This window comes from Chironomus tepperi, unplaced genomic scaffold (genome assembly GCF_022539635.2).
Source record: "Chironomus tepperi strain 1889 unplaced genomic scaffold, CSIRO-AGI_Ctep_v1 contig_445, whole genome shotgun sequence".
NCBI lineage: Eukaryota > Metazoa > Arthropoda > Insecta > Diptera > Chironomidae > Chironomus > Chironomus tepperi.
This window is the reverse complement of record NW_027226567.1, coordinates 1081129-1105878: the sequence shown is the minus strand read 5'-3', so window position 1 is coordinate 1105878 and position 24750 is coordinate 1081129. Positions and strand designations below refer to the sequence as shown.

General features: G+C 30.7%; 2 protein-coding genes across 6 annotated transcripts; both read right to left on the bottom strand.

Annotated features, from left to right (window-relative positions):
* Positions 1-77: 77 nt before the first annotated feature.
* Positions 78-22120, bottom strand: Moe (moesin). 5 transcript variants are annotated; one of them, XM_070650005.1, is made up of 7 exons: positions 21986-22120; positions 20883-21109; positions 13852-14031; positions 3279-4433; positions 2380-2487; positions 1891-2112; positions 78-1827 (listed from the first exon to the last, which is right to left on the bottom strand). In XM_070650005.1, exons 2-7 carry the CDS (start codon positions 20892-20894, stop codon positions 1663-1665), a joined length of 1842 nt encoding a protein of 613 aa, XP_070506106.1. In that variant the 5' UTR covers positions 20895-21109; positions 21986-22120; the 3' UTR covers positions 78-1662. The 5 variants fall into 5 exon arrangements, with proteins under 5 accessions (XP_070506106.1, XP_070506107.1, XP_070506109.1 ...); XM_070650006.1 differs by lacking the exon at positions 21986-22120 and adding an exon at positions 21324-21639; XM_070650008.1 differs by lacking the exon at positions 2380-2487 and having other exon boundaries at positions 21986-22118.
* Positions 22121-22682: 562 nt separating this feature from the next.
* On the bottom strand, positions 22683-24750 carry LOC139097960 (synaptic vesicle glycoprotein 2C-like). The gene is made up of 4 exons (XM_070650009.1): positions 24575-24750; positions 24347-24514; positions 22967-24068; positions 22683-22902 (listed from the first exon to the last, which is right to left on the bottom strand). Exons 1-4 carry the CDS (start codon positions 24651-24653, stop codon positions 22740-22742), a joined length of 1512 nt encoding a protein of 503 aa, XP_070506110.1. The 5' UTR covers positions 24654-24750; the 3' UTR covers positions 22683-22739.

The following is a 24750-nucleotide window of genomic DNA, read 5'->3' as shown; positions in this document are numbered from 1 at the left end:
TAAAATTGCGCTGAAATAAAAAGTTCAAAATCAAAAAAGTCGTTAACAATTTCAAAATTAAAAAAGCCGTTAAAAAGTTCTTTTATTATATTGAATTTTTCCAATTTTTATTTTAATTCATTTTTCAAAAAAATAATACATCGTTCAACAGATATGCAAAAATCTTAATAAGAGTAATAATTGAATTTTTTTTTTATTTCGCGGAAATATGAACTGAACAGCGTAATGATAACGAAAAATATGAAAAGGGACTACACATGTCTTTCGAATTTACTCATTTTCCTTACTTTTATGTTCATATTTTTCAAATATTTTAAAGGCCACCATTTTTCATTATCAATTTTTTTTTATGTTATTAGTTCTTATCATCATAAATATTACATTAGACCGAAGAAAATAGAAAATGAAGAGGGAATATAAATTGAAAATCATAATAAAATATATGTATATAAGTGAATTGCTTATAATCGACATAGATTTCCTAGTTAGTTTTTATTTCTCATTATATGCTTATGTTCTATATGTTCTTTCGATTGTTAGAATAGAAAGTTCCTTTACGATAGTTTTTTTTTATATCGTATTATGATATTTTTTTCTTCAATTTTTATAAAAAGTGCAAAAAGTTATTTCGCCTACCATAATACTTGTATAATTACATTCAAGTCCACCAAGAAGCAACAGAAAGATAATAATTATAATCATAATAATAATATAAAGTTTATAAAAAGAGGGAGGAGGGGGAAATATGTTAAAGTAAAATAACTTAAACAAAAATGCAAAAAAAAAATGTAACATGCTTTTAAATCCACAAAAATAATAATTATTATCATTCTTTTTTATCTTGTTTTGTGTGTTTGATATACACCGTAAATTTATTTCATCAAGAAATTTTCTTATATAGTGGATAATGGCCTAAGAATGTTTCATATCAATATTAATATGTCATAACATTATATAAATGATTGATTGAATGAAATTTATGCACCCATTTACTGTATTTTTGGGTGATTAATAAGATTTATCGATTCGTGGGATCATGAGAGATTTATAAGAGGCAAGAAAGCTTATTGAGACTCAATTTGAGGGAATCATGGACAATATTAGGCATTAATTTGAAGAATTTCTGTTCAAAATTCAGTTATTGAGCAAAATTTGAAATTTCCCGTCTTTTCAAAGTTCAAAAATATTGAACCTAAAATTTTAAATTTATTTTTTCCGTTATTTTTGACATAAGCCTCAAAAAGCATTCTCACCCATAAATCAATCATACCTCCCAAGAATCAACAAACCCTGATTGATTACAAATATTTTTCAATTAAAAAAATATTAATTTTTTTTGTAACAATGCAATTTTTTTCTCGTATAAAAAATAAAAAAAAAACTATTTGATAAGTAGGAAGCGATATTTAAGCACAATGTAATGAGCTGTAATTGGGTACGATATGTATAATCGTACAGCAATTGATTGTAGGATGATTTTTTTATCTTTTAAAAAAAAAGTCTATAGACAGTATATAGTAGTAATTTATATATGTATGCTGCAAGAAAGTCCTTTTGTGTGTTTTTATGTGTTGCTGTTATTATTATTATTAACTTTGTTAATTGCTCATCGTAAATGCTGCAGTGCTTATTTACATTATCATCATCATCCAACAATATAATTTACATGTTCTCAAATTGATCCACACGACGTTTTGTATTTCCTTTTCTAATTTCTCTCAACGTCTTATATTTATCACGTCCCTGACGTACATTCTCTCGATGAATCTTATCATTTACTGTTTCCATTGTATCATCACGTGACTGAGCTAAATCTTGTTTCAATGCCTACAAAAACAAAAAATGTTAATTTACTTTCATATTATTATTCCAAATTAAGCTTAAACTCACCTTCAATTGATCATGTAATCTTTCATTACGTTCAGCTAGTGTACGTCTGTCCTCAATTGGATCCTTGATATGTTCATCTGTGTCCAAATCACGCGACACATCACCACCACCTGATCCATTGTCACCATTTGTCATATCATCATCATCTCCATTTTCCTCTTCAGCCAAATGATGATGTTGAGGTGTTTGAGTGGCGGCCAATAATGCAGCAGCTGCTTCTTGCTATATAATGGAATAAAATTTGAGAATTAGAAAGGTTTAAAGGAGTTTTAAAGGCGAGTTAAATCCGAGTCAGTAATTGAAATTTCGAATATTCCAGATTTGGAATGGCATTTAAAGTCAATGACTAAGTGAATAAGTAAGCGTCGCTGCTTTGTCGAAATAAAATAACACTTTAGAATGACTGTAAGAAGGCAATTGATGATTTATTTTTGGTATGTGGCAAGTCAATGAGCAAAAATTTCGCATTCTCATCATGCATGTACATACTTTACGAGGATGAACACACTGAGCTTTCGTTGGAATTCTAAAATGATTATGATGTGACTCATATGATAGTGGTTTAAAGAGATGATCAAGTTTCCTTGGTGTAAAAATCTATGAAAAAATCACGGAATTTCTTATTTAATTAAAGATTCTTTAAATTCATTACGAGTGACTCAACAGAAACATTAATTATCATGTGCAAAGTTATCTATCTACTTTATATATCCATAAAGACATATAGCAAACATCTTTATTAGTTTGGTATTAGCGTTCGACGACATCTGTTAATTAAATATTGAAATTATATTGATGTGTGTTCTTGCTGTTTGCAAAAGTTTTAAAATACTAATTGATGTAAATTGAGACAGAGACAGAGGAACAAAAATGCTCATCATTAATTGTGATGTATGTACGCAAAAGAATTTGAATGAATTATGTGACATTTGCTCAGTGTTTATGTGTGTGGTCTTGATTGTGTGTAGTTAATGGTATATTAGATGTGTGGATGGTTGTTTAAGGACAAAACTGTGCTTTAATTTATGAAAATTTTTGGAATGTATGACAAATTTAAAATTTTGACATAAATATTTCAAATTTTACAACTGGATCATTGTGAATACTGAGAACAATACATAAGCTAACTTATTTCATGCTTCTATGAGCATAACAAGCTATAGAAACTATTAAAAACTTAATTTTTTAAAATTTTAAAATTTCTTTTATAGTGTTAGTGTGTTTGTCAAAAAATTTCAAATATGTTTTGTCCGTTATAATTTCAAAATAATTTTGTCCGTTAAAAAACTTATCTTCACATATTCACAGCGATATTAACTGAATTAGTAGCTTATTAACATTGAAAATTGTACGAAATAGGTAAATGCAATAAATGTTAAGTCATGTACCTGCTTGATGCGTGCTTCTTCAACTTCTTCTTGTAACCGTCTTGTTTCGGAATCTTTTTCAGCAACTTCTTCTTGAATTTTAGCAACCTCAATTTGTTTGGCAGCAATTTCATCTTCCAATTTTTGGCGTTCAGCTGCCTCCATATTTTTACTTTCCTCCAAACGTGTAAGCATTTCTTGTAGCTCATTTTGACGCGATTCAAGCTCATCTTTGGATATTTGCAATTGTTTCAATTGCTCTTCCAAGCGTCTAATCATGTCTTGAGCTTCCATAAGATTAGCTTGTGAACGATTAATTTCTTCTTGCATGGTACGAAGACGATCCTCATATTCTTGTTGCTTCTTCTCAGCACGTTCACGTGCAGCAAGTGCCATTTGAAGTTTCTCACGTTCTTGTTGCTTTGCATTCTTTTCCTCGCGAGCCTGTGCCTTCATTTGTTGAACATCAATGGTATCGGGCTTTCTTCTACGCATATACAATTCATGATTGCCCATACATAAAGCAAGAATACGCTTATTGATACGAACACGTGGTGCGAAAAAGACAAAATCTGGTGCCTTCTTATCAATTGGTTTAATAATGAATTTCTTGTCATTGAATGAAATATTACGAATTTCGGACCATGGGAAGCCAATTTTGGGTGTAAGCTTATCATCCTTTTCATAAATGTTCAACCCCAATGCATCAACACCGAGCCATAATTCTGTTCCTTTCTTGTTACGAATTTCAAAGTAATTGACTCCATACATTTCCAAATCCTGAGCAATCTTTAAATATTCCATCATTGCGTCCTCACGTAACATACCACGATGTTCTTGCCACCATGTTGTAATCGATGTCTCCCATTCATCCTTCGACATTTTATGTTGATCAATAACACGCTGTGGAAGCAATCTATCATTGACTAAGAAACCTGCTACATGTGTTCCCTTATTGAAATCACCATGACGTGCTTGTACGGCATATGATGCAAGTAAGACGGAAGTTTCTGGCGGACAATAAATTTCATCAGATAAAATGGCATTCTTCACTTGTAAATAAAACAATCGAAGTGTAATATCTTGAATGAGCTCCTCGGCAACATCCTCTGGATAGAACTTTGCGCGGAATTTGAATTGTAATGGATCCGTTTTTTGAATGTCTTGACTCATCACCTAAAATTAGTAAATAATGATATCATTAATAAATTGTGCTATTAAGACGTGATTCACTAATGACGTTTAATATTATTAGGAATTATACACATTAAAAAATGAAGTTCAATAATAACGACTTTTTAAGATTCAAATTTGAAGTTCAAGAACGAATAAATTCAAATTTGAAAAATAACGGTTTATTGAACTTGACTTTCTTTATTTACGTCATTTGTGAATCTGAATATTTCTGTCTGCAACAAAATAAATTTAATTAAGGAAGAAATAAGTCATTCAATCATCAACATATCATCACATACCCATTTCGATATAGGAAAATGACCTGGCTGAGTCCGAGTAATCGTTACGAGAGGAAAAAAAAAGATGGAAGCCGTGAAGAAACAAATAAACAGATAAATGTTTTTTCACAGTCTTAATTACCAGATACAAAAATATATTATAAAAAAATTTATTCATCAATTTTTTTTTGTTTTTCAGTTGAATTTGCCAATGACCTTAAATTACATGAACCGTCTATCGCTGAGAGTGCCCGAGAGATAAAAATTAATTCATATGCAAGGTTGTGCGTGATTACATCGTGAGAGATTACTCACAATTTCCGGCTTTATTTTTTTAAAAACCTAACGATATGCTTATGCTTTTACTGAGATTTACATTAGATTAACGAAAAAAATAAATGTTAATATGCATTGTGAAGGTGAAACTAGATATACAATCGTGAAACTCATTTTTTTTGCTATTTTTCTACTTTCGATTGCATCATCATTCAATACCATTATGTCAAGTTGCTGTCAAATTGATAATAAATTGGAAATAATGATTTGTGAGGATGACTTCATGCTATTTTTGTTATTTTGCTATTTTTAGTGGGAAATTTCAAAACAACAAATTTTGAAAGCAGAAAATTGAAGTTCAAGTTTAGCGGATTTTGAAAATTCAAAATTCAAGTTCAAATTTAGTGATTTTTGAGAATTCAAAATTGAAGTTTAAATTTAGCGGTTTTTGAGAATTCAAAATTGAAGTTCAAATTTAACAGTTTCCAAAAATTCAAAATTGAACTGAACCAAACTGAAATGCTAGATTACTGAATAACTTTTCCATTCAGTCATTCATTTCACCAAATTTCCAATTTTCACTTCCAGTCACCCAATCAAATCGTCTTTTTATCAATGAATATAAAACTTTACCAAATATGTCATTAGTTTGCTATTTTTTCTGTAAATAAATGCTTTTAAAATTACTCAAATTTCCGGCCTTATAGTAAAAGCTAAGCATTTCATATTTTCATTTCGTGAGCCGATATCCTGTCAATGCCAATATGTCAGCAAATATGAAACTCATCCACTCTCATTTTTCATTTTCTTACCAAATCTTCACCACGATCATAGTCATCCAATTCCAATGATTTATTTTTAATCAATTTCCGTAATTTTTTCAGATGAATGCACACTAAATTATCAGGCTATTGTCGTTGTTTCCCCCCATTACGTCGTGTTTGTAGGCAAAATATAAAAACAACGATGGAATGTTAAAAAGTTATTGTAAATAAACTATTCAGCTTCTGCATTCAAAATCTGCTTTTTTTTATTTTATAAATATTGGACATAATAGCATTATTTTATACTTTATATGTACATAATAGCAATAGACTTACTCATCTGTATGTACAATCTCTAGATATATATGTGTGTGCAAAACTAGCATTGAACTATTGACCAACAAACTTTATACCTTTAACATATAAAATTACCATATCACATGATGTATTACATAGTATTTACTTTACAACCTTTGAATACATTTGAATATAGGCTGCACTTTAATTGGATCAATTGTAAATTCTCGTGCTAAGCACGTTTTTCGTCAAGTTTACGTATACTATTGGTAGTCATCATATGATTCTTTTCTGTGTATTTTTGGGGCTCTTGTTGACAAGTTTATTGACTGTTTTTGTTCTAAACAGTTCTAAAGAATATTTTGAGGTTAGAAGTTTGATTTACTGAATACATTTGAGATGCGAGAATTTTGCATCTTTTTTACTGAAGTCACTTGAGACGCGAAACTTTTAATTCATTTTAATCAATTTAGAGGCAAAAAAGGCAGTTTTGAAGCAAAATTTTTACTGAACGTACTTGAGATGCGAAAATTTTGCATCTTTTTTTACTGAAGTCACTTTGGAAGCGAAAAAATTTCTTTACTGAAATCAATTTATAGGCAAATAAGTGTTTACTGAAGGTAGTTATGAGAAACAGGCACCAAAAAATTCCCCAACAACTCAATTTTCACTTTCAATCACAGTAATCAATCAAAATTCTTGACTTCTTCTTCATCTTCATCATATACCCGCTAATTGTATGTGCTAAAATATTATCAGCAATCTTTAAGCCCTCCCATACGTGAGTCAGAATTAACTATTAATTTGCATTATATTCTCAAGTTCTAGCCAGTTTCATGCTTAGTGCTTTTGTCATTTCAAAGACGACGATCATTGACGTTGTTGATGGCAATGTACATAAATTAGTGTGTTTTGTCTATTCTCCATGACAAATGAAGTTGATGTCTAGCTGACGTATCAAGCCATTACTGAGAGAGCTCATAAAATGTATTAAGCTATTCCTGAGAGCTAGGCTGAAAAATGTCGTCATGTGCTTAAAAATAACTGATAATAAAATGTACCGTGAAGGTCAAAATATATTGAAAAAGTGACTTAAACTATATTATTAATTTTTTTTCTAGTTCTAGTAATTCAGATTTTTGGTTTGTTTATCGGCACCAACTCATAATGTGTTATATAAGCATATACACAATTGTTTATTAACAATTTCAATTCGGCACAATTTATTTTTATTATTTTTTTCTTTATCAGCAGGCTCAATTGATTATTGATTTATGCCTCTATGCCATTCTTTTCTCTATTTAATGAACTTTTTGCTTTTTGTTCAATGCTTAACCGAATATATAGCTTCGATGAGTCTAGCGACTGGCCTTTTTTGAAGCATGGAAAATTGTTATTTAATTAAATTATGTCTGAGGGAAAGTTTTGTGAATGTCTAATGGAAATTAATTAGCTTGATAATGTACAAGCATATGATCGGAAAAAGGTTTGATGGGGATGTGCTTAAATGACTTTGATTTAGAATTGAGGGTTTTGAAGTATTTACGGCAGTGATGCTCCAATTGGCTGAAGTTATCGAAAGATTGACTGTCTACAAACGTGCTCTAAACGCAGCAATGAGCTCCCGTTCGCCCAAGCCAAGGAAGCAAGATGCTCCTACTATGGGTAGCCGATATACTCTGAACTGGCTTACCGGCTTACTATCAAGGTGAGTCTTGGAGCAAAACAAAATTTGGACAGAACTGATTAACAGTCTAATTTTAATGAGGAGAATAGCCTGTCCCTGATAAAAGATCCAGGATATCGTATTCTGTCACTACTTAGACGTTTTGCTGAACATACTATGGATATACCTTGAAATGCCATGAGAGTAATGAAGAAGGGTTCTAGTGACGGTGCAGAAAGCTTGAGACACTGTCATCCTGAATGCACTGTATTGTAGTTCTAAGTAGTAATTCAATACAGTGCTTTAGAAATTTTCAATATGTCCCAAGAGATCACATGACATCGGCTACAATTTTAGATCCCTTCCTATATCAATGTGAGGATATTCCTTTATGAGGATCGCTTTCTTCTGATAAGCAACAATAAAGAGAATTTCAAAAATCACAAAGGAACCAAAAATACCTCAATTTCTAATTGATATCATGTATAAACAATCCCTTGATAACAATTTTTAACCGTGAAATTCAATCCCAGCAATCAATACACAGCAAGCCTCAATTTGTTCAATTAATAATTCCTGAGAAAAAAAATTATGATTTCAGCTAAATATTTACAGCTCTTTTCATGAATTATGAGCGATTGAAAAACAAAATGAATGTGCTTTTTAAACTTGACTTTAATGCACAGTGTGAAGTTAAAAAAACAAGCACAAAAAAAGTATGATAAATTGTGCAAAGATGAAAGTAAACAATTCGCCACCTAATTAGTTAGTTCTCCGCTGGATCATATCGTTGATAGCAATTTAAATATTTTTTCATCGTTATCAGCAACAAGTTCTCAAACAGAAACAGAAGTAAATGGAGGTATCATACTATATGTGAAGCATTGAGAAACAGCTACTGCTGTTTGATTAGTTACGTAGGCTGTTTTTCTTTTAATTTTTGGAGTATGTGAGCATATGACTCAGGTGTGAGTTTGATGCAGTAATAAATTGAGGTATGAGCTGGTTGCAAGCCAGTTATAAGCAAATATTGGTTGATTCTAAAGCTTTTTGAGGTGAATAGAACGGATTTGGTGGTGATAAGGGGTATGTAGAACTAAGGTGTGAAGGCATGACTCTATATACTATTCTAGGTCAGAATCTATTGATATAGTGATGGGTGTGGAAGGTATGGCTAAGGGGTATACTAATAGTACCTTCCCACGCTTCATCCAAGACAATCATCTAAATCAGGAGTTGACAACCTTTTATTCTTCGCGTCACACCTTAATACTAAACCTCGACCAAAACCAAACAAGTCATACGGTTCATGCCATATCCAAAAATCTATAATCATCAGATTATTGCTCACTGGGGTTCCATATTTTTACTTTATCAAATCACGTTTAATACACAGATTTAAAAAATTTCTTATCTGTTGCGTATTGACCCAAAATGAACGTTTTAATATTAAGTTCCTCAGCTTCAAAAAAAAAAAAAACTCAAAAAATCATGATAAAAACGACTTAATAAACTTCATACGAATTAATAATTTCGTAAACAAGATATTTGATATCGGCAAATAGAGGAATTTCCTCTGATTTCATTACATCATCAGTTTTTTTATTTTGAAATTTACTCAACTATCGATAAAACGTCGCAATCTGCTTTAAAACGGAAACAACCGATCAAAATCAATGATTTTTTTTTTTCTATTTTTCATCTCACTTTAGTTAAAAGTTATTGGCCTATGAACCGATTTTAAAAGCACTAGCCATAAATAATCATAGCACTTATTATCTCAGAACGTTATTAATAGCTACTTTTGGTTCTGATTTTGTTTGTTGCTTTAATTCTTTCCACGCGAATGCTTTAAAGATGACTTTTTTTTTATTAGGCATGAGCATTAAAGAAAATGTAGATCAAGTTTCTATGTGTATTAAGCAACGATATTTGCACATTAAAATGCACATAAAGTATTATCAGCATGTTGGAACGCAGCAGTGGGAATTAGACAATAAAATGACTGTGTGACTCAAAGAAATTTAGTTCTAAAACTTAACGGTCGTCAAAAATTTGAAATTAACGGATTTGGAAAATTCAAAATTAGACAGGAGTTCAAAACTGACAGAAAATTCAAAAATTTAACGGTTTTCAAAATTTGATAGAAAATTTAACAGTTATTAAAAATTCAAAATTTACCGGTTTTCAAAAAATCAAACTTTGAACTTAGCAGAAGTTCAAAATTGATAAAAAATTCAAAATGTAACCGTCAAATCACTATAATCTAAGCTGATCAACAACCCTGACTAGAAACTATAATTTAGCAACAATTATTGCCCCTTATAAATGCCAATTAACGTGTACAGCTTAAAGCCACGATAAACTATGAGAAGGTGAAATAAAAATGCCATTTTAATGTCTCCTTCAACAAAACATTCTTTGCATACATTTGTCAACTAAACAAGTACTCTTTTGAACTTGCAAGCGAAAGTTGGGAAATGACAAATTATGAAGACAATCAAGTGAAATGTTTAGTTTTCTCCTCAATCATAGCCATTTACATATTTACAACCATTACCAAGACCGTCCCATTAAGTGTCGTGTGGCCACAAATTCATTTAAAATAACTTATTTTTAGAGTCGATGTGAAGGAATGAAAATTAAAATGAAATGACTGAGTGACGATGTCGTGTGGTATAAACTGCCTTGTTACTTATGCATTGCGTTTCTTAAATGTTTATTTAAATTAGTAATTTTTAATGTATTTTGTGAATCTATGCAAGAAATCTGGATGTAATTAGGAGCATTTTGTCTACAACTTTTTAATGGGCAGGCTATTAATGACTTGATATTTAATGGAGATTAAGTCATTCGGAAATGAGGTATTGTCGTTCTTATTTATAGAGCTTATTTTAATCTTTTTTGAGTCACAATTTTTGCATTTTTTAAAAAAGAAGTTAATCAACTATTTATGAATGGCTTTTAAATGCTGTTTTTTTTACGTCACGAGGATAATTCACGATTCTTAAAATTGGAATGGGAATTTTTAATAAAAATCTTGTTCTTTTGTAGCAGTAAATTGAACTTTTCGAACAAAAATATAGAATCTTTTCGGAAAGTCCATCCAAGTACAACTTCAAACAAATATCCTATAGAGTGGAAAAACCGCGGGATTTACTGACAGAATACAAATCGAATGATTTTGCATAATGAACAGGAACAACATTTGGGAAACTGGATAGAACTTTCTGGAGAACTCACATAAGTATAAATAATATGATGATTAATATTAAAGATAGTTGTGTGATGTAACCTTGAATTCATGCATCACATGACGACATTTCGAATCAGTTGAGTCATTGATCCTCTTAAAACGAACGATGACGTTCTTTGAGCAATAATTCTTAGTTGGGTGACTTCACTAATGGGGAGTGTCCTCGATTTTGGTAAGAACAGAGCTCGAAGTCGACTCGGATTTTGTATGAAAAAATTAAGTCAAGTCGGTTAGACTAAAAATGGAGTCTATTTCGAGCTCTGGGTGACAATAGTTTAGGAATTTCCACAAATTTAAAGCGTATTTGGCTCAAATTTCGGAAAGTAACTCGAATATCCAAAGAGCTCATGGATATTCGGGATATTCATTGGATTACTAAAGACAAATCCAGCATCCGACGAATTCTAAATGCAACAATGGGCCTTCGCGCGCCTTCGCCTAGGAAGTAAGTAGTAACTCGAATATTAATCAGAATTCTACTATTTCTCAGATGTTCAGGTACTTAAAGCGTTCAATAGCACGAGATCAAGACGATATTGAATCATTGAATAACGTTGAAATAAGGAACGAGTTTGAAACTTGAAATGAAGCAGGAAAGATCAGAACGAGAACTGGGAGATCTAGATTTGAAAACTGTAGTCTTAACCTGGATAAATATATATTAATAAATATGGATTAACGTTGTAAATTGAAGAATTTTAACTGTAACTGTTTGCATGAAGATAGCTTGGTCGATCTAACATATATTTACAGGATTCTTCCTATGTCTGACTAGCTCTAATTAATTGATTAAGTTTCAAGTAATAAACACGAATCATCCCTAAACACACATCACTTAATCCTCACAATCCCTTAATAACTAAGCAATTCCAAGTACCTCAAATCCAATCCAAACAAGATCAAGAAAATTCCCACAAGATCCCCCACAACGAACACATAGAATAATGTCATTTTTTATCATCACACAATCTAATTAAATTAAATAAAAAAGCGCCGTCTCATGAAAGTCTGTCTTATTAAACTCGCAAGCTATTTCACATATGAAAGACTACAAAGTCATAGCATGCGGTAATAAAAATTACTTTTTAAATGATGATCATCATTTTATGTCATGCGACCTTCGCATTAGTTTTTTTTAAATAAAAAGCCTTTAACAATTGCTTATTATTAAATATTATAGACAATTGCAAATCATCCTCGACTTTACAGCATGTGCTGCATTCAAAAAAAAAATTAGCAATTTGACCTAATAGAATCGATGATATTGAGGAATTAATTATTCATTTTGTGTCTGGTTGTAAGTTCGATTGATTTAATGGCTTGTAAAAATCTTTTCGTCCCCAACAAGCAAGTCTGTTATTGTTTCAAGGCACATGGTTATTCACTCTCCAAAAACTCTAAATATGAATGTATATTACGTCATCGTAATGTGATTATAGGAATATTGACTCATCTGATGGACACATGTAGCAGTATAAAAACACGTTATGTGAGGAATAAATACGCGATGACGTTAGCCATGTTAGTTACTCTAACGAACATTTTTTTATATCATACCAGGGCAAACAATGAGCTCCAATTATTACTCCTTGAATGTACTAAATTCTTATCATTTTTAATGTACAAATATTTGCACTTTTTAACTGTTTGTAGTCTTTTTGAGCGAGAATTTTGAGTATCTTTGGGTAGAATTGTGGACATTTTGTCTGGATCAATGTCTCTGGATGTTTTTGGTGGACCAGAGATCTGTACGGTCATCGAAGTAAGTACATAAGTAATGTCTGGATGTTTGTAGCGGAACCAAAGAAATTCTGGAAGGAAGCTGTCGATAGACAGTATTGCATATGGTATTGGCAATTGGCAGGCGAAAGCCGGCGATAGAAACAGTTTTAGGCATTACCTAAGGGATGCCACGGATCACAATTGAACTGTACGGTCATCGAAGTAAGTAAGTAATGTCTGGATGTTGCTGATTAGCAAAGAGGAATTGACATTCTCAGAGTATTAAGGATAGACAAGACCAGAGGCAGACCGGCTTCAATTTGAGAGTGTCAATAAAGATTTGATCCAGTTTTGCATATTTTACAGTCTTGACTGTACACAAAACACTTTAGAGCCCATTAAAATTAGACATAAATTGAACATTAACTAGTTATAACCCGTTATAACGTATTATTGTCCACTTGATAACAATCACGTCATTTGCTGACCAAAACAGACTCCAAATTGACTTCAACTGATTCCCATAAACCCAAAAAATGCGCCCTTTTAAGAGATCTAATTCACAAACTTTAATACAGAGCTGATGATGTGTTTCTGAGCTATGTGCGATATTTATACATATTGTGCAACCATAAGTAATTAAACTGTTTTGCGTTAAAAGGTGTTTTATTGTCTTTGAAAGAAGCCAGAATTGTGGAATATATAAAAAATGAGGCAAATGATAAAAATGTCTCGTTCCTTACTCAATTCAACCGAAAAAAGAAAACATCATTTACATTTTTATCGTCAAGTATCTTTGATGTCATATGACTTCATATTCATGAGAAATGAGACAAAAATTAAAAATAAACTTTAATTTCTCTGGAATGTGTTTAAACAAGTAAAACTGGCAGTAATTATCGATAAACAATTTTTCTGTGTTTTTTCGCACAGATTTTTGCGATTTCCCTCGAACAATAAATTTTTTACTTTCATGAAAACTTGAATAATGTCACGTTACTAGCCGGAAATCTACAAAAAAGTTTCTATCGGAACTAGATCTAGCGCAATATCAAGATACAGGGGGAACAAACAATCAAATACTCAAGTAAAAGAAGCAAAAAGGAACACATTCATAAATTTTAAGAAAAAAATATTCAGCATAGTCATTAAGCCTTACCTTCTTATAAAGTTTAATCCATGTTAGATCACCTTTTGGATCTGTATATTGAAGTCCAAAGAACCAAACTTCTCGAAGGCCTATTGTCTTCACGACTTGATCAAAAAGTTGCTTTCCTGTGGTGCTTTGCTGGATGGCGAATTCCAGCTCGGCGTCCATTGTCGTAACGCGAACATTTAGCTGCAAATAGAAATAAGAAGAATATGATGAGAATTTTTTTATGACTGCATTTTTTGGAGATAAATAAAGGTGATGATCCATTCTTTACGTTTTGTGTTCTTCTTGCTGTTTCTCTCGTCTCCTCTTTTATGTCAAATCCTTGAAACAGGAAAAAAGGGAGACAAGAGAACAAGAAACAGCAAGAATGTACAAAAAACCTGAAATCTTCCCGCGTTTCTTTTTCTTTAGTGCATGTCACTTAAATGTACGAAAAAAAAAATCCAATTATAGACTCATATAGACATATTGCTGCTTCATTGATTGCCAATATTATTGTCACTATTACAGACTAAGTGTGAGGTAATTGTGGCACAATAAAGAATTAGTAACTTATTGATGCAGATAATAAATTTGAGTGGAATTTTGATGATTTATGCAGTATATTGTGGTGGGTTTATTAAGATTTGTTGAGTGATTTATTAATGACTTCACTATAATTCTGTAGAATTTAATATTGCAACACTTAAGTTTTAACGGTCATTCAAAATTCAAAATCATAACGGATTTTTGAAATTTGAATTATTATAGTAAATAATCCACAGTCGATGACGTCAGTTTAATTTTTATAAATTGATGTATTTAACAAGTATTTAAGCAAATTGCAATTTAATCACCAATTTGCACAAGTCATTAGCACTTGAAGTAGTTTTTGCAACAATCTGCATGAAAACATTCAGTAAAATTATCATTAAATCTCCAAAAAATTTATGTAAAATTTAACGGTTAATTTTAATTCAAATTAATGTAAAGCCAAGAGGATTTTTGGGAATTGTTTAAATATTTTATAGCTGTTATTAAACTTAAGGATCAATTTTTTATGACTGAACAGTTAGGGTTCTTTTACAATTTATGGATATTTGAGATTTTATGCCATAAAAGTATGCACAAGCACTAAAATTTCTCGAAACAGCAACATAGTGGCAATTTGGATATGAATCCACCAAATGCAATATTGTGTAAATTCCATAAGTCCTATACTCTGTTAATGCACTTTCAAATCAACAGCTTAAACAGCATAAAACGTCAATATAGTTACGCAATAATAAGTTAAACACAAAACACTGTTTATATCCCACAGCATAGTCATAATAATCTATAAAACATTGGAAATTCCCCATGAATCTGTTGTCGAAGGACAATTTAATTGTCTATCATATCAATCCGTAATTAATACGTAATAATGCACTCATGTAAGCATTAAATAGCAATTATAAATAGCTTCATATGTCGGTACAAGCACCAGCATTTAAATGCAGTTTTACAAGCAATTACAATAAGATACATATATAGATCACTGCCTTCATGTTCAGCTATCCATCATAATTATTGCTTTTAGAACTAAATTAACTAACCATTTTATTTCCAGACACCATCTTTGTTTCCTAATGTAATTCACTCGACTTTCAATTTTAGACTAAGAAAAAATCTCTCAAAAAAGAATGAAATTTTTTTTGCCGACTTTAGTTCTTCTCTCTTTTTAGCACACTTTGTCTCTTTCTCTTTTCTCTTGGAACGGTTGATAAAATAAAAAAAACAATAACTGACTGAGCGTCTTTAACGAACTTTTTTGTTCTTCTTTTTAGTTATTTCCTTTTTTTTTCGGCCGAAATGAATGATTATATTACAATTAAACTGAGTCACTTATTTACTTTATGAGTTTTTGAACTATATTTTCCAACACAGAAATTATTATTATATTTTTTCACAATAATTAGTATTATTATATTTTTGTTGTACACGACTAATGATGCAGTTAGGTAGAAAAATAAGCACGATTGAAAAATAAGACCTTTTGAACTGTTCTGAAATTTGCAAGCAAATGAAGAATGATTTTTTTTTTGTATTTATTGAGAAGGGTAGTGAGCACATATACATCTACATATGCCCATAACATTACGTACTTCCAGCCGTTTACTTGATCTACCTGGCTTTAATACCTTGAAGGAATGAATGATTTTTAATTTTGTACGGTTTGGAGTGAGTGAAAGAGATCGATTCGTGTGTACGTATACGTAACGACTGGAAGGTTAAGAGCAGACGTATAAGTTGTATGTGAAATACATACAAAAATACTGTTAATCATCTCTGTAAGTTTCGGCATTTGAAATAAAAAGGCACATGAAATTTAATCATCTCTCACACTTTTTTCAATGACATTCAACAAGTTGCTTGAATGGAAAGGCACAAAAAAATAGCTATGGTAATTTTTAATTGCTTATAGTTATTTAATAAAAGTACTTTTTTTTTCTCATGTGTCATCATTTTTTCCCATCACTTTTTCTACTGTCGAATTATTTTTTTTCTTTGAAGCTTTTCCTTCATTTTAAAGTGAAACTAATGCAGCGAAATAAATAAAGTCATAAATGATTTTTACTGATTGACTGGCTGAGTGATGGTTTGACAATTTTTTATTAGAGATTTGTGGAATTTTTATGAGAGAAAAAAATGATTTTGAACGATGGATTGAAGTTTAAAATTTGATTAGTGAAGCTATCGGCACGAGTTCAATTTAACGTTCAAGTTTGGTTTGAAATGTTAAGTTTTTTCACAATAATGAAGTTCAAAAATTGAATTCCAGTTTGAACTTTTTTTGAACCTCAACGTTTCAACAATCTTGAAGTTCAAAAGCTTGAAAATTGACAAATTTTGTGGTTCAAAAATTCAAAATTTTGAAAACCGTTGAATTTTGAGGTTCAAAAATTCAAAATCATCAAAGACATCAAAATTTTATGTTTGAATTTGGAAATTTCAAAATTTTGAATATAATCAGAATTTGAAGTTCAAACATTTAAAATTTTGAAACCCGTTAAATCTTTAAGTTCAAAAATTCAAAATTTTAGAATCCGTTAATTGATAAACGATCGTTTGAGCTATCAAAAATCGGAAACCAAACCATTAAATATCCAAATCCCAAAGTTAAAAATGCGTCACAAACATTCTTATAGACACCATTCAGCAATCTTCTCACCAATATTTAATGTAATAATAATTTATAATTTTTGAAAAGCATGCCACTGTAGAAAGTAAGAATGATGTTGTTGACGAGTTATACATAAATTTTTTGTACATTTCTTTTCGCTATTTGCTTCGCATTACTACCTTGTATGGCTTCAAACGGGCGCGAGATAAAGGCCTTTTACTTTCTTTTCAACTTTAATTGAATTGAATGAAAAATATAAAATAAAAAAATAATAAAAACAGCACAGCAGTGCTGTATACACACATTTTCACATGACTCTTTTCTTCTCTTCATTCCATTCTGTATTTGCATGAATATTGTTTGTTGTTTACGCGTGTAGTTGTGTAAAAATATTTAACATTAACCAGTCTGCTTGCTGATGATCACAAAAAAAAATTCATCTTTTTTCGCTAAAAATTTTTTTTTTCTTCTTTCTGTTCCGTAATATATGAAAAATCATCAGACATTGCTTTTTTGTTTGTTTGTTTGCGTATGAATATGTTTGTGTTGTTGGTTACTATGTAATGATCATCATTTCCATTGGTACATGTGGAATTTTTTTTTATTGCTTTTTTTTTTTGCTTCTCTTCTCTTCTCCGTTGTGCTGAAGAGGTAAATTACGTCATCACATACAATCGTCACATATAGCGTAAATAATAAAAAATGCTGAGAATATTTCATAACAAGGCAAAATAAGCTTGTGAGAGGAGATATTAATTATCTTAATTAGAACTTATCATTACATCATATCGCAACATCTAATATTCACTAACTTCCTACTGTTAATGATGACAAAACTCCTCGTGACCGAAGCGCATACATATTGGTAGTAATAGTGTCCAGCAAATTTTGAAATATTAGCGAAATTGCTTGAAATATTTGAAATTTTAACGGTCAAATAATATTTGAAAAATTATAAAGTCATTTCTCGACATTTTCAAATCAATTTAAGTATAGGAAGTACTTGATCAATTTATTTGATTTATATCTCAAACTGAAGTATCTCCACAACAGCCAGTCAGACATACAAATTACGCACAGTATCACCTAACCCCAACAGCAACAAAATGCGTTTAAAATGGGAGGAATAAAAAAAATGCTCTTCCGCACTGCTTAGTCACGTGAAACGACAATTGAAATCTGATACTTCAAACATGCTTCATCGTCAATGAACTGTATAAGTGACATGTAATTGCCTAAATAATTTATTTGATTGATAGAACAAAAGGTGGCTTTTTATCATTTAATATATCATCTCGCCTACGTAGTTATAATGATAATAATAATTTTTAAAACACTTGCTCCTCGTGATCGAAACTCAATGACAGTCGAATGCTGCATTCGGTTAATGTCAAATTGTAATAATGATAAAATGATAAAGTTGAAATCGACACATCTACAAATATACAATGTTAAATAAAATTGTTGTGCTGCCTACTGCCTGTTGCTGAACGAGATGACGCATATGATTTAAGAATGAAACGTTACGTAATTATCAACTATTTTTAATGAGGAACTTTGACTTTAAAATAATGCATTTATAGAAAAGTTGTGTCGAAATAGCCCATTTGAATGATGCTAGAACATATTATAATCATTTATGTATAAGTGAGATAATTGAGAAATATGAAAAAAAGTCCATTTATTTTGTATGGAACCAGTTTCATGAATCTCAAAACAACAGCATTAATAAAATTCTTATGTCGAATGGAAATAAATAATAAAATTTGACTGTTTAGAATTATTGTGTTGAGCATGATTGGAAAGCATATTTGCAGGAGTTCAAGTAACGGATTTTTGAAATTTAAAAATTAACGGTCAAAGAAAATTTGAAATTTTGAACCTTAAAGAAGCTGATTTACAAAATTTGAAAATTAACGGTCATCTTAGATTTGGAATTTTGAACTTCAGTTCACGTTTTTTGAACATCAAAATAGCATTTGAAATTTTGAACTTCAATTTAAAATTTTTGAACCTCAAAATAACGAATTTCTCAAATACAAATGAACTGAACAGAATTGAACTTTCGTTCCTTCATGCAGATTATTCAATTTAAAATTGGCAGTTTAATCCAATAAATTGAAATGCACAAAAAAATTAAAATGTAGCATTACTGATCGAAAAAAAAAGCTTTCTTTCAGCCAAGCGAGAATGGCGGCAAATTTGCATTTCACCGCTTTATTGCCATATTTATCAACTCGCAAGCGATAAGAACATTACATCCGGTTAGTCAAAATGAACATCAGCAATACAGTTCGTGTTAAATATGCTAATAATAAAAATATATCTTAAATGGCAGAACATTTAATGAAAAAAAAGAGTCATTTTGTGTGCCTGATAACAGTGTCGATGTGACAATGATGAGAAAAGTTAATAAAATTAAAAATAGAAACTAATAGTCATGCATCTTATTATTAACAGCAAAATGTAAAGATTCAACTGAATAGATATAACTACGACACGAGTGCTGTGTGTGACTTATGTCCAGGTATTAAAAAATTTACGACTACAGCTCATATCATTCATAAATATAAAGCACCGCGCGCTGATATAAATTCACATTCTTTTCAGTCTTTTTGATGGTGTCATTCACAAAAAATCTTTCCATTTTTTTATCATCATTCTTAACTTCAATAGCATAATGTTTTATTTATGCCCTTGCCGTGTCGCCATGATTAGATAAGACGTGTTTCGTACAAAAACAACAAGACATTTTACAACTAATGATGGAACAGAAACAAACTAAATATATGACATATGAAGCTTTTACTTAGTATAATATTTCAAATAATAAATTTCTCAACAATTAATTGCTTAATTTGTTACTTTGCGATGACTTTTTTGTCTCTCTCTTAGATAACAAGTGTATGAATGCAGGCCTTGAATATTCCATCAAACTACATTATATGTAGGTATGAACAAAAAAAAACTACATACATGCATACATCGCAATCATCAGTCATCGAAAAAAATGTAAATAATGATAAAAAATATACCGTTTACTGCTTTAAAATGCCTATTTGTTTTTTTCGCACTCATGTTCATATGAAGTCTATACAGCATTATGCATATTTTCATTGAAATTTGTTTGTTGGATTCATAAATGAATTTTTTGTAATTGAAAGAGAATAGATTTCAGTTTTGAGCGACAATAGATCGTTTGTAACAAAGGAGAATTGGAAATGAAATAAAAAGTATGAATAAAGATCAGAGTTGGAAGTTCCATTGACTTGTTGTTTGGATGGTTAGTGTCTTTTAGAGCTTGAAGTCGACTTGAGCCTAATTGTCCATTCAAAATCCGAGTCCTCTTCGAGCTCTGGAGTCTTCCTTGTGATGTTATTGATGGATTTGAGTCACTAATGCTTGTAAATCAACTGATATGCTTGTTTTCGACTAAAATACTCTGATTACGGTATCTTGATTTGATGTGACTTTTTTACATCAAATTATCCAATAATTGAGCACTTAAATCAAGTAATTCCAATGCTATTTATAGAGTCTAAAGTCGACAATCAAATGTTAATCCTACTTTTTGGAGATTGTTATAAATCACATTTCCTATTCGATTTCTGATAAGAAAATTCCATTCACGTGTTGCCGGACCTAATGGAATTTACTCAGTTTGATTTTAGGTCATGTGGACATCATTCAAATTCCTTAACAATTTAAAGATCCAGTTAAATTGAAAAGTACGAAATCACTTAAATTCTCAACTGTAGATCACTTCCTACATTCAAAAGCACTTCAATCCACAACATCCGATCACTTCCATCCAACACAAATGTCAATTTCATCTTCCAACGCTGTAAAATAAAATTTCGATGAAATTTAAAAATTTTGACTGAATACTTACTGATTTTGGCATGATGATAATATAATTCGGTTCCTGTTTTTACTGAATGTTTTGGTTGCTATTATTTTTATATAATTAGTTTAATCAAGAAAAATAAAGATGAAAAAAATCGCGTTTCACTTCCAATAAAAACTGATCTCGCGACTCTTTCTTGGACGAATATTTCTTTCCCTCTTATGATGAATACTTTTTTTAAAGGACTTTAAAAAAGAATATCAAAAACTAATCTGTAAAAATACACATATATGCATAAAATTAATTAAAGTTCGCAAAAAAACTTTATATATCAAATTTCTTATTTCGAATGCATTGGAATTTTTTGTGTTTTATATCCTATACACATATATATTTGTTATTCCTATATTTGCTTTTCACAAGTTCATAAAGAAAACAAAATTTTTCTTTTCTTTTCTATGTATTAAATAAGAATATATTCTTTACCACAAACAATCAACAGAAATGTACTTGCCACGGTTTCATTTTTTTTCACTATAAAAATTTGTGAATTTTTTTTATAAAAAAACTTGTGATATTTTTTAATTAACAGTGTTATCTAGTCTGTGTTAAAATGGTACAAATGATCACACAACACGTAGATTATGATACACGAGTGAGCGAGAGAGAGATAGACTAAGCAACTAACTAATCAAAAATGCAGAATATAGTGAAAGTCGATGTTTCCAAAGTAAAAATTGACCGCCGTCAACAACGACTACAGTAAAACTGGCTATGGAAATGACTTTTTCATTTCTTTTCTTTTTTTGTACTCTCTGTCGATCGGAAATATGTTTGCACGGAATTATTGAAAATAATTAAATTTAAAATTGTAATTTTTAATGATAAAATTAGAATATTATCGATAAGCTATGATTCATCTCATGCTATGTGACTTAAGTCATTCCATTGAAGCAGGTTTTGTGTAAGTTCTAAGATATTATTACAGGTGAATTTTTTTAGTAAAATTCCGAATGATTCAGCATGGATAAAATTTATTGCAAAAATTTACACTGTATATAACACTATTTATTCTTATTCTTATTAAATTCCAATGCTTTCTTATAAGATCTTTCAATTAAGTCACTAAAAACACTTAAATCACGTACGTAGAAGAACAAAAACTGAAGAAATATATCGCGGAAAGTATTTCTACTTCTTTTAAACTTAATATTGTGATCCAGTACTTCCAGTATTGTGTAGTTTTTCCGCGAGTCTGGCTAAAACGAGAAAGTGCTATTCTCTGGTATTCGTCCGTATGTCCGCTCGTCTGTCATTGAACTTTTCTTTCAGATTAAAATTTTTAAATGTGGTTTCATGCTTGAAAAGTGTAAACTAGTTTAGTTTAATGATAAAGATAGATTTAAATTTGTGGAAGAACATCACTGGATTGGAAAACTGTTGTAAGGTTTTCACATTTTTAAATATTTTACGACCGTTAATTTTCAAATATTTTCTTACCGTCAATTTCCAAAGGTTCCTTCATTTAATTTAATCTGAATGAGATTCTTTGCAGCCAAAATTGCGCTGTAAGTAATCACGAGCTCATATACTGCTCCTCCTTCATGTTTAGTACAACATCATTTCCTTTGGATTATTTTAGAACAGGTTTGAATTTCATTTTAACGGTTGTAGCACTCGCGCAATTTATGATTTATTTACATCAACATTTTCATTAAATTTATTTAGTTTATCTCGACAGTTTCTCTATAAAGACTTGATTAATTTATTTATCTAAAATTTGATTCGTCATGATATGTTATGAATCAGTAAGCATTATAATGAAATTCAGTGAGAATCTCTTCGTTTTTCTTAAAAATTAATTTTATTAAAATTTGTTTACTTAGTATAGATAAATAGAACTCAGTCAGGCAATACGCAGGATATTATTGCTGAGATGATCAACATTCCTCCAAATATTTGAAACATAGCCGTACAAGATGTTGCAATCATGAATGACACAAAGACTGATCCAACTATGGCACCTATTCTTCCGATGATCAGGATTATGCAAAGAGATATTGCTCTGTGGAAGGTAAATAGATACATATTTAGTCACGAGAAGATGTAGATAAAATTAATTTATGCACCTGATATTTGTTGGATAAATGTCAACAATACACGCACTTGTGATACTTCCGCAGCATCCACATGTTAAAAATATCAACAGAAGAAACAAAATAACATAATAATTTTTGTTGAAAGGAACCTGAATCGACGAAAGGCCAGAAAGTATGAACCACAAAGCGAGTAAATTCTTTTTTCCGAATTTGTTGATCACTAATCCATTGAAGAAATATACGATCGAAAAGAAAAGACCCATCATAAATGTTATCTCATAAATACCCTCATTGATAGATACTGAGGAAGAACAAGTATTTGCTGTCGAATTTTGACGTTTTCCAATTACAAAGTCAACAATTTCACAAACTGTATTGTTAGGATATTCAATCATTTGATTCAAGATGTCGGGTGTCCATAAAAAGAATCCTGACGATGCAGCGAACAAACAGAACATGACAAAGGAAAGCTTTATAGTACTTATATGATAAGGAGCTTTGAATAAAGGAACAGTTTGTATCCAAAGTTGTTTGAGGAAGTTCTTTCCTTCTCTTTGTGAACCGAGGAGCTGTTCATCAATTTCAATATTTGAGACAGGATACATATGTGATCGAGTGTTGGATCTGTAGATTGTATGTAAGATCTTCACGACTTGATCATGCTTCTTTTGAAGAAGTAAGAATTTTGGCGATTCAGGCAAGAACCAGAGGAACATCGACATGAAGAATGGAAGGACAGAGCAAATAACGAAGAAAAGTCTCCAGAATGAGTAATGAACTCCAATAAACTCTAAATGAATGAATGATGATTCAGGATGACGGAATTTCAATATCATCCATCCCATTGCTGGACAAAAAGTCAAAGCAAGTGCCATGAATACTCCACAAAAATTCAAATGTTTTGCTCTAGTCTTGTCACAATGAAATTCTCCTAAGTAGGCATACGTATTTGCAGCCAGTCCGGAAACAAAAAATCCAACTAAAAATCTTGTTACAATCAGCATCCAAACATTTATGGAAAAACTTGATAAAAATGAGAATATAAAGGTACACATTGAGCAGATCAACATGACTTTATGTCTTCCAGTTACATCAGCGAAGAAGCCCCAAAAATATGAACTGCTGACGACTCCTGTAAATAAATTGAAAACAATAATTAAGATCAATGGCAAACAAATTGAGTATGTAGAACTCGCAAAACAGTTGCGGCTTAATTGATAAGTGATACCAGTAATTGATATAGAACTATGCGTAGCTAATGCTTCATAACTAAGATTTCAAAATTAACGGATATTTTAGATTAAAAAATTTAACTGACTTTGAATTTTTGAAAAATCATCAATTTTTAGTTTGCAAGTTCTTCCTGTTTTTGCAAGTTCTACCAAAATAACCAAAGACACTTCAATTTACCTGCAAAAGCTGACGCTGACAAAATTCCTTTATCTGCCAATGTCAACTTCAAAACGCATTCAAAGTCAATTAACGGTATAATGAAACCAATATTCAGTGTCTCTACGATGACGCTCATTAAACATAATCCGCATGTTAGCAAGAGAAAATAATGAAATTTTCCCAAACCTGAGAAAAAAGTGAGAAATTAATGCTCTCATTTTCTATTATTCAATTTAATCCTTAAACCTGTTAATTCTAGTGCTTGATTATAGGTGTGGAATTCTTTAAATCCTGAGTTCCGATTCTCTTCCTCATCAGTCTTCATATTTTTATGAATATTGCTCAAAAATCAACAAAGAAAATGAAATAAAATAAAAATTAAAATATTTTACGCAATTTCTACAGCACCACCGGCTCTTGAG

Coding starts and splice junctions, on each gene's coding strand:
- Moe (XM_070650004.1), bottom strand. CDS start 15,443: ATGGTGTCTGGAAATAAAATG. Junction 2,113..2,379: donor AGTGTGTTCATCCTCGTAAA/GTATGTACATGC, acceptor TCCATTATATAG/CAAGAAGCAGCTGCTGCATT. Junction 1,828..1,890: donor GATTACATGATCAATTGAAG/GTGAGTTTAAGC, acceptor TTGTTTTTGTAG/GCATTGAAACAAGATTTAGC.
- LOC139097960 (XM_070650009.1), bottom strand. CDS start 24,653: ATGAAGACTGATGAGGAAGAGAATCGGAACTCAGGATTTAAAGAATTC. Junction 24,515..24,574: donor TCAAGCACTAGAATTAACAG/GTTTAAGGATTA, acceptor CTTTTTTCTCAG/GTTTGGGAAAATTTCATTAT. Junction 22,903..22,966: donor ATTTATCCAACAAATATCAG/GTGCATAAATTA, acceptor TACCTTCCACAG/AGCAATATCTCTTTGCATAA.